The 18,913-nt window shown below is 43.7% G+C and overlaps 1 protein-coding gene across 1 annotated transcript in view; it reads right to left on the bottom strand.

The window, feature by feature from the left end:
• The window catches only part of ANO2 (anoctamin 2), a 365,356-nt gene that overhangs the window by 160,803 nt on the left and 185,640 nt on the right, over positions 1-18,913 (bottom strand). Inside the window, exons 11-13 of the mRNA XM_060190229.1 lie at positions 11,063-11,197; positions 5,638-5,798; positions 1,589-1,671 (exon numbers count right to left, since the gene is read on the bottom strand). Coding sequence (XP_060046212.1) covers positions 1,589-1,671; positions 5,638-5,798; positions 11,063-11,197 — 379 coding nt within the window. The remainder of the gene's footprint in view (positions 1-1,588; positions 1,672-5,637; positions 5,799-11,062; positions 11,198-18,913) is intronic.

Raw genomic sequence — 18,913 nt, 5'->3', positions numbered from 1 at the left:
TGATTGCAGAAGAAGGAATAGATTTAGTCCCACTCCTGTTGGTGGCCTGTGGCTGGGAGGTGATGGCTGCTGTGTCACAGATAGTGCCTTTCTCTGTGTGACCGTGTCTCCACTTTCCCGAGCACGGACTAGCTGGTTCCCTCAACAGATGTGTCTAACTGGCCCCACACAAGTGAGATTTCAGGATTTCTCCTTCTTTTCTTTGGAAGCATCCTGACCTAAAGAGGAGAGTGTTGTTGTGCCCTTCCTACCTCTTCAAGCCAGCCACAAAACTCCTCTCTTCTCTCACCACCCCCTACCCCCAGAACTGATTCAGATAGCTTTCACCAAACAAACTGTCTCAACTAAACTTTCCACACAGTCCAACTATTTCCGGTGGGACCACTAGGTTGAGCACCCCTGCCAAGAAATGCAACTTCCTTTACTACTTTCTGCTCATCTCCCAAATTAATCGGATCCTCTCTGCAGGCAGAATCCATATGCACACCCGCTCATTTGCTGCAGTAGCCATGATGTTGTCAGTCTCATGGCATATGCTGAAGGAACAGAACTAGGGGAGTGAGCATGTACTCAGTGCATGGCAGTGGAAGTCCATCTGCTCCGAAACAAACTAATTAGAGCACCAAGAAAAGGCATGATGTTACAGCCCAGTCCCGGGGAGCCACACATGCCCAGGAGCTAGACTGAGCAGGGGACCTCACTTGCTCATAGAACAACAGGGTCACAAAATCCAAGTCCAAGATGAGGGCACAATTGCTGTAAGACACAGTGAAGAAGGCAGCTCTCTGCTCAGATGACACAATGCACACGACCAACCTCTAAACATGGCACCTACTCCTTCCAGATGCTTCTCCCAGCATCGCATATGTAATGTCCACCATATTAGGAGCACCTATCTGATACATTAGCTGTTCAGTCACTGGTACTATGAGCAGACAAAAGTAAGGTGACAGTGACAATGTCAACATGTTATTGTCACCTTATACCATCAGGATGGGGGTCCTAGCTCTCAAAAAGAGCCTAGTGAAAAGACTGGTTTGTTTTCACCCTTTATACATCCTCTTCCCTGAACACTAAGCTCTCCGGTAATCTTGTTCTGCCCTTGTTCATACCCAAGTTGCAAGTTGTGCACTAGGTGTTTGGTTTTACTCCTTCCGCAGGCATCAAAGGCAGCCAGCCTCTGGCACCCATAGCCTCTCTGATAATATCCCTGCTCTAGGTCAAGTGAAAACAATTCCTAGTCTCTGATTCCATGCTCAACTGCACCAGTGAGATGGGAGGGAGGAGGCAGTTAAGCTCAATCTCAATGTTAACTACAAGGCTTGACTCTTGCGTCATTCCTTTACCCAGATGGGGACACAGGGACTTCTGGCTTACAGCTCAAGAGAAGTGAGGGGCTTTGAACTCTGGGCCTCAGAGCCAAACAAACACATCTCAGCACATGGAGCCAAGTCAGAAACACAGCCCCAGAAGGATCATCCAGTGTGCAGCTGGCCTGCCGACACCTGTCAGTGATTATCTACTGCAGGACAGCCCTTCCCAGGTCACAGCAAAGCATGGCCCCCAGGAAGCACATGAGAGGACTCACTTCTTCCTCTTCTATACCAGTCAGGTCCCAGAAGTAGCCCAGCCGCATCTGTAGTCTCTTCCAGTTTTCCAGAAACATGGTTGCTTGAAAACAAAGGGAAAGAATACGTATTAATTTTGAAAAGTGGGTTTTGAATATCTTTTGGGCACCAAAGGATGCAGAGAATAAACTTACTAACTGCAAACACAGGAACTCTTTGTAAGTCATTTAGTGCCTTCTTCTTACTTAAAGCTGGAACTGCTGGACATCTTAGAGAGGTAACAGACATGTCTAATAGGACACGGACACACACACACATACACACACACACACACACACACACACACCTTTCCCTATTTCTGCTTACTGATCTCACAAAATGAGTGAGGGAAATTGACTAGAAAGGTGGCAGTGGTGGTACAGCCAATAGAGCACAGTGGAGCTGTCTGAGGCCCTGGCACTGCATCTGCTAAAGCAATACTCTGGACTCATTCTTCCTCTCTCTCTTTCTCTGTCATAAAATAAAAATCAATATGTCTTTTGAACATTGAACCAGGGTACAAGGATGAAGATGCAGTCTCTGTTGTTAAAGGGCATTTCTCATTTGCATGTAGTGTTTTTGACCTTCCCCTTCCCAGATCTCCCTTCTTTCCCCATCTTTCTGTCTGTCTTCACCACCACTTCCTTTCTCAGGATCCAAATCATCTCAGTCTGTGGTTATAGAGCATCTCCTAATAGTTCTACCTGGCTCCAGCTTCTCATCCTCCTGACCCATTGTGTATGCAGCTGCTAGAATAATGGGCCCTTGGTGGCACTCACTCACTCACTCACTCACTCATTTATCTTCATTCCATTTGCTTGGCACATGCTGGCTGGATGCCCTCTATACTGACTCACCGATCAGTTTTCCTGCTTCCACCAAAGCCCACAAAAGATCAGCCCAATAGTTTGCAAAAGAAACCAGTACAGCCTATAGTTATGCCAAGTATATCACAATTGGATATATCAGCAGAGCCAGAGCACACTAAGACAATCAGAGCCTCGTTTATGCACACTGGAACTGAGAGGCACAAAGAGAAATTGAGAGGGGAATAACCATTTACCACCTGCAAGAAGGAAAAAAACAGTCTTTTCTTCTCTTTACCTTTCTTTTTTAACGAGAGCACTGCTCAGTTCTGGTTTATGGTGGTGCTGGGGATTGAACCTGAGCCTACAGAGCCTCAGTCATGAAGATTATTTGCAGAAGCAGAGGCTGTGGTTTCTGACAGCAGCTCCAGCTCCAGGTCCCCCTGGGCCTTCCTGTCTTTTTCTTCCTATATCTGTGAGCTCTCCTACAACAACTCTCTTGGTATCTGAGTAAAACAGCAGAATTTCCAATCCTGCAAGAAAATACTAGGCTTGACTAAGATGTGTGGCATATACAAAATACTGCCCTAGTCATCATGGGGGAGGAGGAAAGGATCAGTTCACCTGTCGTGGATTCATTCTCCAGTGGCTTCAGCTGAGAGGAGAGCATAGATAACCACAGAGCTACCTGAGTAGGGCCTGCCCGGCTGGGAATAGCAGACCAGACCAGACACTGTGGACAGCCATGCAGAAGAAGGCAGTACCAGTTGGCAGAAAGGGATCCTGAGCTGGGTTTTGAATATGGGGTCTATTCTGAGAAGTGTTTTGGAGGGACTGGATGGTGACTCAGCCAGCAGAGTCCACACATCACCATGTGTGAAGACCTGGGTTCAAGTTCCAGTCCCCAACTGCAGGGGGGAGGGGCCAGGAGGGGAAAATTTTCCAAGTAGTGCAGATGTCTCTTCTGTCTCTCCCCTCCCCCCAGCACTGTATGTGCTGGAGTGATGCTTTTGCTCACTCTTTTGTTCACTCACTCTCTCTCCCCTATTCTCATTAATAAATAAATACATATATCTTTTTAAAGAGTATATTAGTATCCTGGGAGGTGGTGCAGTAGATAAAGTGACTCTCAAGCTTGAGGTCCTAAATTCAGTCCCTGGAATCACTTTTGCCAGAGTGATACTTTGGTTTCTCTCCCCATCTCTCTCTCTATCTCCATATATTTTTCATTCATAAATATTCTAAAAATAATTTAAAAATCACTAAAGAGTATTGGCTTTAGGAGATTGAGGAGATAGCTCAGTGGGGGTGTACAGGTCTTGTATGCATGAGGTTTGATCCTAGACACTACATATACCAGAACTAAGCAGTGCTCTGATGTGTGTGTATGTGTGTGTGTGTGTGTGAGAGAGAGAGAGAGAGAGAGAGAGAGAGAGGAAGTAAGAGAGAGAGAGATATATATCAATTAAAAAGTCTAGAGAGTACAGACCCTATTATGACACACATCCGGTGGCCATGCCTTGCCATGGAATCCACAACTGGAGGGTTGACTGATATGTGCCCTCAGCACTAGAGCAGTTAGAAACCCTGGTCCTTGACTTTCTGGTTCCACAGGGCTGCACTCTCTCTGCAGTTTCCCAGAGTTTTAAAGCCAGAACCACAGCGGGCTGAGCCTGAAGATTCCAACAAACCCACGTCCTGCTGACGAGTACCCTCCCTGTGCTCCTGGGCTCAGCACCCCCACTTCCCTCTCCCTCAACAGCCCAGCCTCACCCTGTGGAGAAGCCCTGCTCCCCAGCCTGTTCCTGGCAGGCCTGGCCCCCAGCCCAGGCCCACCCAGCTCAGCACAGCCGATCATCGTAATCACAGTAATGAGAGGCATCACTATCATTTTTAATTGTGATTTGTAGGCAATCATGCCCAGGGGCTCTTGGCTGCTGTAACCAAATACACAATCACATAAAACATAGCAAGACTGTTAAGACAACAGAACAAAACCCTGCCCTATGCCAGGAAGCTCTGACATAATTCCACCACCACCCCCTTTTTTTTGTTGTTTGCCCTGCACTGCTCTAGGAGAGGCAGTAGGATGGGTTGAGGGGAGAGGAGGGGTGGTGGGGAGTGGTAAATTATTGAGAATTCCCTATTTGAGGAGGGGTGCCGCTGGGGCTTGAAGGTGGGGAGGTGCAGTTGAGAATCACCATCCTCTATGACAAGGAGCCCAGCAGCCTAAGAAAAGTACTCCTGGGACAGGACCTGACGTTAGCAAGTTGCAGCTGCTCAATTACGGCAATGTTCATAGGACACATATGTGGAAATTAGGGCTGCCATTATCAGAATGTAAACAGGCATCCCAGGATCCCTTCATCCTTGCAAGTGGGTGGTGGTTTTATTATAAGATGCTCTTGTGTGACCAAGGGACATAGAACTGCCTGGGACAATCAGGCATGAAGTCTCAAGGGGTTCTACTGCCCCACCCTGAGCTCTGTGGTGACAAGTGCTATTTCCTCCTCATCCTGGCCCTGGCTGAGCATTGCCCATGTGGCCCTGAGGATAAAGAATACAGTGTCCCCTTGAAATGGTCCCTGGTGGCTTGAGAACATGGGGATCTTTCCAGACTAGTCTGAGGTCCCCACAACAGCGGTCCCCAGAAAGAAGGGGAGGGTCAAGTTCTGCTCTCCCCACACTGCATGAGTGGTCCTCTCCTCCCCACCTCACACTTCCAGGGATGTGACTCACAGCCAGTCTGGGGCTGCCCTTGGGCCCCCTGGAGTTCATTTCCACAACAGGGTCACAGCCTACCAGACTGGGGACAATGGGGCTGCCAAGGGCTTGCAAAGCCCCTGATGAGTATAAGCAGGTGGTCATGCAAGATGGACTGAGACATGCTGACTTGGTCCCCTGTTTAGCAAATGTGGTGTGTCTTCTTGGAAATGTTCAGTTACTATGGGCTTGCTATCCCAGGTTCTGAAAGAACTCTCCCTCCACCCCATACCTCTCTCCCTCATTAAACATAAATAGATAAAATATAGTTTAGAAATAAAGCCTCAGAGGCTACTCTCACTTCTGCCCACAAAAAAGGAGAGAGAATAAAATAAGCAAAGACAGAAGTAATAAATACGGCAAGAAATAAAGCCAAGGATATGGCATTTAGAGCCCAGCTGCTGCAGGACACACACAAGCAAGGTTCCCCCATGGAAGCAAGCCTGTGGACGCCCGCTTACCCCACAGAGCCATGAAGATGGAGAAGAAGACCGTGGCGGGGTTGTCAAACAGGTGGCTGGCACGTGCTGTGCCGCAGGCTGAGCTGAGGTTCCAGTAGTCACAGGATTTGTCACACAGGGGGCACATGGTGAAGGCGTTCTGCTGGTCACACATCTCTTTGCTGTGGTAAACAGAGACTGCTGGGTCAGGGGGCACTCCCAGGGGACTCAGGCTGAGAGAACCAGCCCAACCAATTGCTCCCTCCAAGCCTGTGACTAAGCTTAGCAGCTCAGAGGGTGAAGAAGCTGGCTTGGACGCTCTGCCCTGAGAGTGTCCTTCTTTTATTTTTCATTAATTAATTAATTTTGCCACCAGGGTTATTGCTGAGGCTTGGTACCAGTACTACAAATCCACGGCCTCCAGCAGACATTTTTTTTTCTATTTTTTTATTAGATAGGACAGAGAGAAATTGAGAGAGGAGAGGGAGAGAAAGACACCTAACAGCACTACTTCACCACTTGTGAAGCACACCCCAAAAACACACACAGATGGGGAGTTGAGGCTCAAACCTGGGTCCCTGCACTTGGTAACATATGCATTTAACCAGTTGTGCTATTCCCTGGCTCCTGAGAGTGTCTTACAGTTCTTACAACTTCTAGTATGTTGTCCTCAAAATGGATGGGCCACTTTCTGAGGTATGGAATTCCCTTTCACTAGAAGTATCTTCCCAAGAGCAAGTGAACATATCCATCAGAAATGTTGCACAGTGAATGGTGCCTTGCAATGCCCCTTCAAAATGTGCTGGGTCCCTGAGGTTTGCAGGAAGTATCAGCAACTAGGAGAACATCACTTGTCTGAAGTTGTCTGTCACCAGCCATTTATTAAGTACTGTCTTCAAAATCCTGCTGGCTGTCTCACAAATGGCAGTCACATGAGAAAATAGACTGGAGTACACAGCTGGGTCAACAACGGCCCTTGCTTGTAGGAGATGCCACGTGCAGAAACATGGAGTCAGATCTAGGTAGGAAGTCCTTGTCCAAGTGCCTCACAGGCATGGCCCTTCTATCGCAGAGGGCAATAACATCAACCACATAAAAGTTATTGTAACTGTATCCTGGGAGATGGTTCAGTGAATAAAGCTCAGAGCTCTAAAATGTGAGGTCTTAAGCTTGAACCCCAGAATCAAATGTGCCAGCACAATGCTATGGTGTGTGTCCTCTATCTCCCTCCCTCCCCTGGCCCCTCTCTCTTGCATATTAAAGGAGAAATGGACCTTTAAAAATATAAGCATGAAATGGGGTGAGGCAGAGTAAAAGAATAAGGTACATCCTTTCAGGGTCTAGATTCTATGAGACTTGGAGCAAGAAGTGTAAGCCAAAAAGTTGTCACATATGTTCTAACCTATTCTTAGTGCATTTCTGTTTAACAGGCTAGTGAGCAGAGTTGGAATTCCATGTAAGTTATTAACTGGACCCATTAAATTTAAGCTGATGTGAGTGCTTGGGAACAAGAGCCAAGGAACCACCAGCCCCGGCAGGCATCACCCATTCCCCTCCACACCATATGGTGGTAGGAAAATAAATGAACTCAAGACCGGTGTGTAATATTCCTCCTGGGGAATGTGGAGATAGTGAAGCTTGGGGTGTGGGAGGGTGGTTGGAGAACTCAAGATCTCAGGAAAGTGGAGTATTGGCTGTGTTCATGGGGCAGCTGGAGCCAGCCATGGGAGACAAGGATCTGGCACTGAAAAGCACAGCTGTGCTTTCTCCTGAGGAGCCAGCAGCAGAAGGCACTGCAGAGCACGGCTCTGACCTGTGTGCATGGGCCCAGTGGCCTCACTGTGTGCTTGTGATTTGCGGTGCCTGGGTCTACTGACCCTTCTAAGTGGAGTAGATGGGCTATTGACAGCTGTCACTGTCAGGTCCCAGTCTCCAGGTTTGCTTTTCCTGAGCCACGAAGCCCACAGCAGGGAAAGGCCTTCAGTGTGAGAGAATGGAAACTACAGGCATTTGCAGATACATCCTGGTCCACCCCAGTGCTGCTGTGAAGCTTCTACTGGCAAGTGTTAACAGCAGTGACTCACATGGACAATATTAAATCATCTTGATAATTTTAGCTGTGGTTGGTCAGTCGGTTCACCTGGTACGTATTTGTTAGTAACTGGGGAACACATTTTTTTTTAAGTTTTCTGGATTAAGCAAGGAGTTGCTCTGTATGTTGAGGGGTTGCTACTTTCAGAGAAGAGGGTGCACTCTTAGAACATAGGTCTGGCTCACTTAAGAAACAAGGATAGTGGGCAGAGGGACATAGCATATGGTTATGCAAAAAGCCCCTAGTGCCTGAGGCATCAAAGTCCCAGGTTCACCCCCTGTACCACCATAAGCCAGAGCTGAACAGTGTTCTTGTGGAAAAAAAAAGGGGGGATGGGAGGGGTTTGGAACAAGGACAAGAACAAGGTCAGAAAAAGAAAATAGAAAGAAAAGCAATACAAACTTGAACTGAGTGGGGGTGTATTACACCAAAGCAAAAGGCCCTGGGGGAAAGGGAGAGATGGGAGGAGGTAAAGGCAGCCTTGGTGTCTTGATATATAATGGCAGAAAAAGTCCTAAATTAGAAGTGAGAGTGTTTTTCAGACACCTACCATGGGGAGATGAGAAAATGTACTCATGTGTCAACAACCATTAGCACTCAATAAAATGGGAAATTAAAAAAGAGAGAAAGAAAATCATTTTTCTATATAACCCCAGCAGAGAGCTTTGCTCTTAAGCTATCTCTGAAAGCATAGGAGTGCTCAGAGACATCCTTCAAGTTCAGAGGTTAGGACTATCACTTTGGTGTCCAAGGCTGTTTTTTATACATAGACTATAAGTACAGATAAACCTAGTGGATACTAAGAAAAGTGAGGAAAGAAGTACTAGCCACCTATTCAGTGCATAGCACTTCAAAACCTCAGTGTTGTACACTACAACAGCTTTCAAACTGGTACACAGCCATCAATCAATCATCTGTACAAAATGGCAGCCTTCACAACAGTGGTAGCCCCTAAGTCATTCAGATTCAAAGCTAGGATATTTTATATATACAAATGGGGTTTTATTGTTTGTTTGTTTTTATGGGGAGCGATTTTTAACAGTCCTCTGGAGACACTGTGTCTCAGGATGAAATGAAAATGACTTTGCAGTCTCTGAGTTGAGAGGCTTCCTCCAGGGAAGCCTCTTCCTCCTGAGTCATGCACTAGGCTGTACAGAACCCACAGATTTCTAGGTAGAAGGAACTGTGCCCATAAATCTAGTGGTGTATTTCTTCCATCTACTGTTTTCTCTAAAAGGCAAAGATTAACAAAGAGGCTGACATTTCATTTAAACAAAAGAGCCTAGAGTAAGCGGTGTCCCCTGGTCACCACAGAGGTGCCAGAACTTCCAGTGCCGTTACAGTGAGACAATCAGCCAAGAAACCCAGGAGGAACATCTGCTACTAAGGTCTCAGACCTAAAGGAGCCATTGTTTTCAATATGGTTTCGATTTCTTTTTAGTGCCCTAGTCTTTCTGACCCTTGTAGGTAAATGCCTAACAAATGGAACCCATCCCTTGGCGTGCAGACGAAAGGTCTATACATGGGCCATACAGATGGAGTTATTGCTTACAAGTGATGCTTGTAGCTCACATATCAAAATTATTGGTGATAAAAGGTAGCATTCATCATCCACATAAACATTCTGGTTCAGATATTGAACTACAACCATGCAAAATATAACCATTAGGGAAAACAGGATGAAAGGGTACTCTGGGCTCCTCTTTGCAACTTTCCTTAAATCTGTAATATTTTTACAGGAAAACTTTTTTTAAGTGATAGATAGTAAATTCCAGGCTTAAAGCCAACATGAGAAACTTTTAAAATCATCTTTGGAGTAGTGCAAGGCCTTAGTCCTGACAGATGCAAATCCTAAAAGAGTATGAATGTGTTTATATTCTGTATTGGGCTTTCCTGCCTATTTCTTTGTCAATGAGTAATGGTACTGTATGAATTTTCATCAGGCCCACAGAGCTTGGACTTTAGTGGATATATAATTTTGATGAGAAAATTATTCATGAAGACATTTATTTATAGCATTTATGTTTTCTATGGCATTATCTTTCTGTTATGCCATGCCGTACAGTATGTATATAAAAAATCTAATAAAATGTTAGGTTATTTTTAATAATCAGCTTGAAACTTTCTGATAACCAGTAGTTAAAAACTTTTTACATGATATTCCAATATGAATATATAATAGCCCTTTTCCCACAAACATACCTACACAGCTGAAATAATATTCCATGAAAACAGTGTTTCTACTTCCCTCTTGTGAACTATTATTTTATTTCATGATGCTCTAGCCTAGCTAATTCTAGTTCACTTGAAGAATAACCCATTATACAGATACTACATCTATTAATGGGCTGCTATCCACAGTCTTCAGAACATCAAGCACCTTGGGATATGGTCTGTTATGATAACCGCTGACTCAGTGGCAATGGCAACATGGCAAACTGTGCCTTCTGAGAATACACTTGCCATCCCCAGAAATGAGAACTGAAGGCTGGTTGAAGTTACTGGGCTGATAAGAAGAAGGGGAGAAGAACCCTCTAGAAGACATCACAGCTTTTGAGAAAAAGCCAGGCTCTTGAGGAGAAGGCAAAAGAGCTCACCCCTAACTCTGACAGTTATTAGTTGTTTAAGTTGTATGACTCAGTGACCTCATTTAGCATGTGCTTTCCCACCCATTAGGCAAAAATAATAGCTATCTCACAGTGCTTTCAATATCGCTCTCTGTAAGAACAAAGAAAACTAGCTCATTAAAGCCATATAGTGCCATACATGGCACAAGGCAGATATCTGGTAAGTGATGGTTCTTCTCATACATCAGATGGCTTAGAAAAGGCAGAATCCCAATCCTGTCAACATGGGACAGATGGTACTAGAGTTTCCTACAAAAATATCCAAATACTCATCTCTCACAGAAAGTTGCAAAGCTTTATTTTAAATCCTCAACTACTGATATGTGACCTCTACCCTGTCACTAAGCACTCTCTACCCTGAGTATATGGGAAACCCAGGGCAGGGGAAGGAGTAATGAATTTGATGAGGGGAAAGTATTTCTCAAGCTTATATTTATTTTATCAATTATGCTGAGCCAGGAGAAAGGTCTGATGAGGAATGGTAAGGGTCCACACTCTGAATGGCTCTGGGACTTCCCCTGAGTCTGTAGCTCTCTGATGTGTCACAGGGAAGGTGTGTGTATGAAAGAGGGAGAGAGAGGGAGAGGGAGAGGGAGAGAGAGATTTGAGAAGAAAGAAACAGAAGATGAGAACTTTAGAAGGAAGCATGTGAAAATCTACTTGCTACTAGAGTGGGACTCCAAACCACTAATGTGTAGGAATTGAGGATTCTCCTGTGTCATTTTACCTGGGTATGTCTTCTTCAATGGTAGCACATCCATAAAGAAACACAATCACCCCAATGACAGAAGCTGGAATGAGGAAGTACGTGTACAGTCCCAGCCAAGCAAAATACAGTCCAATTTTTTCTCCAAAATACTTTCTGGAAAAGAAAGAAAATACCACAGAAATGAAGAGCATCCAACATTCTCCTTATTTGTTTGTTGTAAACCTAACAACAGGGTCGCATAAATGCAAAAAGATGGAGATTACATAGGGTAAGAGGGACCTCTGCACACAAACTCAACAACTGGTCCTTTCTGAAATGAATTTCATTCCACTGGAGTCACAGACACAAACGGGTCATGGATGATCATGGAAAACAACTCAGAGAAGGAATCTCAGCTCTCAAGGAAAACTGAAAATACACCATAAATTTTGATGTCTTTGCCAGACAAACATGAATAACATCATTATTAAATGAATGCCACACTGCTCAGGCTACAAAAGAACACATACTTTTTTGGAACCAGCTTACTCAAAAAATATATCAATTATATATTTGGGGATATATATGTATGTATACAAATCAGTGGAAATATACTCATAGAAAAATGACTAGAAGCTTGATGAGCTATTCACAATCCTGTATTTAGCTGATGGAATTAAAAAGTGTTTTTCTTAGCATATTTTTATTTATTTTTTTGTTATCTTTCTGTGTCTTAAGACTCTCTACATTTATGGTGAACTATTTTTCATGACACCACAATAATTTCTTATAAAAAAAGAAATTACAAGTCATATCTTTTATTCCAAGTTTATAAAGCTGGTACACAATCACATGATGTCTCAGCAGAAGACTTTCCTTTTATAGGTCATCTCTCAGAAAGAAAACAGAAAAACAAAGGGATAGTATGTTATATTTCTTAAGAGCCTCTCATTTAGAATGCAGGAGAATAGAAAGAGCTCAATCTTATCTTGAAACTGTATGAAATAAAGCATAAGAAAAAGGCACACTCAGTCGGTGCTAGAGGCAGTGCTTCCACCCAGGAAGCAGAGATCTTCCAGAAAATGTAGCTGCTATGCTAACAAGAACACTCTCAGGCAGAAGTTGAAAAACAAGATCAGAAAAGAAAACAGAAGTAGAACCTGAAATGGAATTGACGTATCGCACCAAAGTAAAAGACTCTGGGGTGGGTGGGTGTGGAGAATACAGGTCCAAGAAGGATTCAGAAGACCTAATGGGGGTTGTATTGTTATATAGGAAACTGGGGAATGTTATGCATGTACATACTATTGTACTTACTGTTGAATGTAAAACATTAATTCCCCTATAATAAAAAAAAAAATCACACACAAAAAAGAACACTCCGACCAAGCCCTTCCCCTAAGATAACGTGAGTCTGAACCTGACCTTAAATATGAACCTACCCTAATCTGAAACTGGCCTGATCCTGACCTTGGCCCAACCTTGACCCTAAATCTGATCCTGGTCATGACCTTGACCAAAACCCTATTCCTCATCTTGATGCTAACCCTAATCCTAACGCTGAACCTGCTTCTGCTCTTGCTTCTGATCCTGCTCCTGATCCTGCTCCTGACCCTAATCCTGACCCTGACCCTAACTCTGACCCTAACCCTGACTCCCGGCCTAACCCCTAATCATGATTCTAGCAACAACAAAATGCAAGCCCAGTCCACCCTCTGACTATAACTGACCCCAACTCTCCTCAGTGAGAGTCAGAAAGGGGGGACAGTAGCCATTTCCAGGTATAAATGATAAATGCTCTTCCCTTCAGGGTTAACTGGCCTTCCTACTATGTCCAGAATTACACACACACACACACACACACACACACACACACACATACACACACACACACACACACACACACACACACCCCTTGGGAGACATGCAAAGAAAAGCACCTGTTGTAAAAAAATGAAGGAATCTACAAAAACAAAGTGTTATCAAGACATCAGAATTATCAGACAAGAATTCTAAAACAGCTACACCAAGGATAATTTAAATGCAAAATGTGTACAAGGAGCATGAGATGACTGGGAATGCCCACCGAGAGAAAGAAATACAAAGATGTGAAATGGGGGGCAGGAGTTAAGCCCACTAACTACCATGTGCAAAGACCCAGGTTCAAGCCCTTGTTCCCGTCCTGCAGGAGGGAAGCTTCAGAAGCAGTGAAGCCGGTCTGCAGGTGTCTCTTCATTTCTCTTCCTCTCTAGGTCCCCTCCCCTCTCAGTTTCTCTCTGTCCTATCAAGTATAATAGAAAGCTAAAAAGGGGGGAGGGTAGGGGGTGGCCACCAAGAGTTCATCGTGCTATTCTGAGCCCCAGTGATAACCCTAGTGGCAATAAATTAAAAAATGATGTTAAATAGAAATGCTAAGACAAAAACAGCCCATGCTATCAGATATGGAAAAAATGCCTGCATGAGGACACTCAGAGGGAGATTAAACAGAGAAGACAGAAGACTCAATAATCTTGAATATAAGGCAATAAGAATTATCCAATCAAAACATTAAGAAGAAAATAATTAAGAGGGGGGAAACAAAAACCTAGCAATCAAGAGCTGTAGGACAATGTCCAAGGCTTGATCATACACGTGATTCAAGTCCCAGGAGGATTACTAGAAATACAAGAGAAAAATAAAAATCTTTGACTAATAACTTTCCAAAACTAACAAAAACAAGGAAGTAAAAATCCAAAATATCTAGAGAACACTTGTAAAATGAATAATAATAATAATTAAAAAAAACCTTTCCTAGCTAGACACATATCATGATTCAGCTACTAGTGATCATTTTCAAACTCCTGGAAATCCTTAACTTGGGGTGATGGAACTTGGAGAACTAGAAGATGAGTAAGTGAGAATATTACAGACAAAGGCACAAAGGTGACCTTTATGACTGATTTCTTGCTAGAAACTATGTAAGCCAGGGGATAAGAGTAGCAGCCTTATAAGTATAGAGAGAGTAGCTAGGGGAATAGCTCAACTGGTAAATCATAGGATCTGCATGCCTGAGGATCCCAGTTCAATACTCAGCACCACATTTACTGAGTGGTGCTCCGGCTGACTCTCCCTTTCTTTTTCTCTTGCTCACTCTTTTTTCATTACATGTGAAGATCTGACATGTATACATAAAATAAACATTTCTTTTTTTCTTAAGATTTGTTTAAAAATTTTTTTTAATTATCTTTATTTCTTGGACAGAAGCAGCTAGAAATTGAGAAGAAGGGGGAGACAGAGAGGGAGAGAATCAAAAAGATATCTGTAGCTCTGCTTCACCACTCGTGAAGCTTTCCCCTTGTAGGTGGGGACCAGGGGCTTAAACCTGGGCCCTTGTGCATTGTGACATGTGCACTCAACCAGGTACACCACCACCCGGCCCCAAAATAAACATTTCTTAAAAGCACAGAAAAGACGTAAGTGAAGCCAAAATACCATATGCAATAAAAAGTATTTTTAAGTGACGTTCAAGACTGTTTCACCCAGCAAAGTTTGAGGAAATTCACTGCCCACAAATCTGTGGTAGAAAATAAGTACATAAATAAATTATAAGAATAAAGTAAATTACTTAAATAAAAGGAGTAATCCCAGTTAAAATTTTTGACCTACTCAAAGAGGTAGTTCTGGAAATGGAAAAAAGAAAGACTGGTAAATGGAAAATGTGTTTTTCTTAGTCATTTGAAAAGACAATTCATTATCTAAAACCCACCTCCTCAATGGGGATACTCTCATCCCTGAGAGTAGTAAGTTGGTTTTCTGAAAGCCAAAGGGAGGTCAGGGAAGAAAAGTAGAATCTTAACCTTCGGAAAGGTCACAGAACGTAAACAGATGTGTATTACTATGATGTGTATTACTATCTGTGACATTAAAATTTCATGAGGGTAGTGGAGACAATGAGGGAACAAAAGGTTTATAAAGGAGCCTGGGGGAAGTAACTATGGAGAAAAAATTGACACAACTCATAGTATTTTATTTGTTTTGTTTGTGCTCCCAAGGCTTAACCACTCTGGGCAGATTGCTTTTCAAACAATAAAAAAACAGAAAGAGAGAAAGATGGAGACAGAGACAGAGATGGAAGGACACAGAGCACTGAAGCCCCCTCAGTGCACTGGGGGCTAGGTTGGAACCTGGCTTGAGAGCAAGACAAAGCAAGCACCTTCCCAGATGAGCCATCTTGCCAGGCTACAAAATATTGGTTTCAAGTGAAAACTAGTAGCAACACAATGTGGAGTATAACAGGGAGTAGTAAATTGTACAACAGTAATAGCATAAAGGCTAGGATGTCGGCAAAATAGCTCGTGTGGGTAGTCTGTTGCTTTGCCAAGTGCTTGACTCAGGTTTGAGTCCAGCTCTCACTGTATGAAAGGGAGCTGTGGTGCAGTGGTCCTTCCTTTCCTTTCTTCTTCTTTATTTATTTTTTAATTTTTTAAATATTTATTTATTTATTTTCCCTTTTGTTGCCCTTGTTTTTTTTCATTGTTGTAGTAGTTATTATTGTTGTTGTTACTGATGTCGTCATTGTTAGATAGAACAGAGAGAAATGGAAAGAGGAAGGGGAAGACAGACAGGGGGGAAGACAGACACCTGCAGACCTGTTTCACTGCCTATGAAGCAATTCCCCTGCAGGTGGGGAGCCAGGGGTTCGAACCGGGATCCTTATGCCGGTCCTTGAGCATTTCATGCCACGTGCGCTTAACCGCTCTTTCCTTTTCTCTCTGTCTCCCTGCCTTCTCTGTCTCTATCTACAAAATAGGATAGAATAGAATAAGTAAAAGAGAGGAAGAGGGAATTAAAGTAAGGTTCTAACATTATATGTGAAACGATATTATACCATTTAAAAGTAGGATGTGTTAAGTTAAATATGTATTTTGTAATATGAGTCCCACTTGGGTGTACCCATGCCCATCCCCAAAGCTGTATTTTGTATACTACTAAGGTTTTTAAATGGGTGTAACTAATTGGTCAGTATTGCAAAGAAAACACAATTAAAAGTTACATTAATTTCAAAAGAAGTTATCAAAACAATATAAACAGGAATAAAGAGCAGGCTATACTCTGTTTCCTCAATAAGGTGACAGTGAAGTTGAAAACATAAAACAGACAAAACAAATAGAAACAATTAGTAAGGTAGTAGATTTGAAATGCAAAACATTAATGATGGTGTGAAATGAAAATGTACAACTTCCCTCATCCTCGGCCTAACAAGGAAATACAAACAGAAGCCCAGGGCACAACTATTACAAGAACAGGAATGAAAAGGAGAGAAACTACCAAATGCTAGAGTAGACATTCCTCCATCTTTTATCAAAAGTGGAGAAACCAGAAGCCTCACATTGGTAGTTGAACGTGCAACACAGTCACTCTGGAAAATTCGCTTCTTTTCAGTGTCTACAGGGCCTGAACAGAGATGCCTGGGACCCAGCAGCTCTGTGCCCCAGAAAATTCCCAGGAAGCTGGTAAACAAGTGCCAGAAACAGCTCCTGTGTGCGCTAACTACAGTGCTTAGCTCAGCACTAGCAGACTAGGAGTCACACACATGCCTACAAGTAAGGCAACAGGTGAATGTCCTGTGAAATATGTACCTGGTGGAATATCATATGACGGGAGTCGTGGCACAAGTGGTTGAGCACACATGCTCCCATCTCAAGGACCTGGGTTCAAGCCCCCCAGTTGCCACCTTCAAGGGGAAAACCTCACAAGTGGTGAAGCAGGTCTGCTGGTCTGTTCAGCTCTGTCCCTCTCTCTCTCTCCTTTCCATCTCAGTTTCTCCATCTCTATTCAATAAATAAAATACTTCTTTAAAAGACTGCTATACAGTGGTGGCAATGCAACAGTTACAAAACCACATAACAAAGTGGGCTAATCTCACAAAAAAAAGACAAATACTAAAGAATATACACTGCATTCCACTTTTATGAGTGGTTTAATATTGATTTACAAGGTCATAAGATAACAGGAGTATTATTCCACACCATTCCTACCACCAGAGTTCTGCTTCCCATCCCCTCCATTGGAAATTGCAGTAGTTCTCTCAAGATCACAGGAATGAGTTGACTTTGTACCTATCACCATCTCTATATTTCTTTTTTTTTAATTTTTTTAATATTTATTTTATTTATTTATTCCCTTTTGTTGCCCTTGTTGTTTTATTGTTGTAGCTATTATTGTTGTTGTCGTTGTTGGATAGGACAGAGAGAAATGGAGAGAGGAGGGGAAGACAGAGAGGAGGAGAGAAAGATAGACACCTGCAGACCTGCTTCACCGCCTGTGAAGTGACTCCCCTGCAGGTGGGGAGCCGTGGTTGGAACCGGGATCCTTATGCCGGTCCTTGTGCTTTGTGCCACCTGCGCTTAACCCGCTGCGCTACAGCCCGACTCCCCATCTCTATATTTCTATCTATAGATCAGTATTTTGCCCATTTTGCCCTACATTCCTGTTAGGATCCTTCGTGGACCCTCTCCTCGGTCAGACCTGGTCGGCTAACCTACTCTGTTGCACACCAGACGTGGGGGCTGAAGAGGTCCAGACCAAGGGCTACAGGGGTGAGCACGCTGAGCTCTTTCTCTGGAAAGTTGTGGTGGGGATGGAATCAGAGGTCACTCAGGATACTATTGCGGGGAATAGTATGTTTATTGTGCAGCAGAGCAGAGTTTTAAAGGGTGGTAGGGGGAAGCAGCTTATTCATAGCTTATATGATCAAGACAGCAGGGGGCACAGAAATGGTGAAGGTCTTTCTAGTAATCATTGAGTAAGTGGTCCAGCTAGTTCGGGGAATGAGGAAGTGAAACCGCCAGCTAGCACAGAGGGGATGTGGGTTCCTACACGAGGGAGACTGACAGGGGGACTGGGATCCATTAGGCAGGTTCCTTCTTGCTCAACCCATAGAGGCAAAAAGCCTCTGGAGAGACTGACAGAAGGCCTGTGCCTCCCAGGCATCCACACCCCCCCCCCATGGTCCGCACTGCACTCAACCTTGGCTTATGCAAGGTCCCACACATTCCTTCCTTCATTTCCTTTCTACATCATACCTACACCAATTATTACTTCCATGTATCTTTCCTTTATTCCCCTTCCTTCTCAGATAAGAGAAACAGTTCCTGACTTCCTCTGGTATTTTCCAGACTTGCCTCCCTTTTAGTGATAGGATAAAAAAAAAAGTTCTGGTGACAAATGCTATGTGTCGTGATAGAGTTGGTGTTCAGAGCCCTCTCATCCCTCTATATGTAGAGTACTAAAGCAAAAGTGTGCTAGAAATCGAGTTAAAGGGGCCAGGTGGTAGCACAGTGGGTTAAGGGCACATGGCATGATGTGCAAGGACCGGCATAAGGATCCTGCTTCCAGCCCCTGGCTCCCCACCTGCAAGGGAAGTCACTTCACAAGTGGTGAAGCAGGTCTGCAGGTGTCTCTCTTTCTCTCCCCCTTTCTGTCTTCCCCTCCTCTTCCCACTTCTCTCTGTCCTATGGAACAACAAAAACAGCAATAACAACAAGGGCAATGAGTACAACAAAAATGGGAAAAAACATGGTCTCCAGGAGCTGTACAGACACCAATCCCCAGCAATAACCCTAGAGGCAAAAAAAGGAAAGAGAGAAGGAAAAAAAGGAACAAATAAAGAAACAAAGGAAGGAAGGAAGGAAGGAAGGAAGGAAGGAAGGAAGGAAGAAAGAAAGAAAGAAAGAAAGAAAGAAAGAAAGAAAGAAAGAAAGCTAGTTAATAGCTGACTTTAAGCAGTTGTGATGTAAAGAAGCAGGGTGGCCACAGGGGTCTTTTGGTATCCTAACATTTCAGTCACTAAAAGCCAGGTTACAGTTCAGAGCCTGAGTCCCCTGGATTCAGTGCTGACACTCCTTAATG

Source organism: Erinaceus europaeus, chromosome 4, assembly GCF_950295315.1.
Source record: "Erinaceus europaeus chromosome 4, mEriEur2.1, whole genome shotgun sequence".
Lineage (NCBI taxonomy): Eukaryota > Metazoa > Chordata > Mammalia > Eulipotyphla > Erinaceidae > Erinaceus > Erinaceus europaeus.
This window is presented reverse-complemented; position numbering and strand designations above follow the sequence as displayed.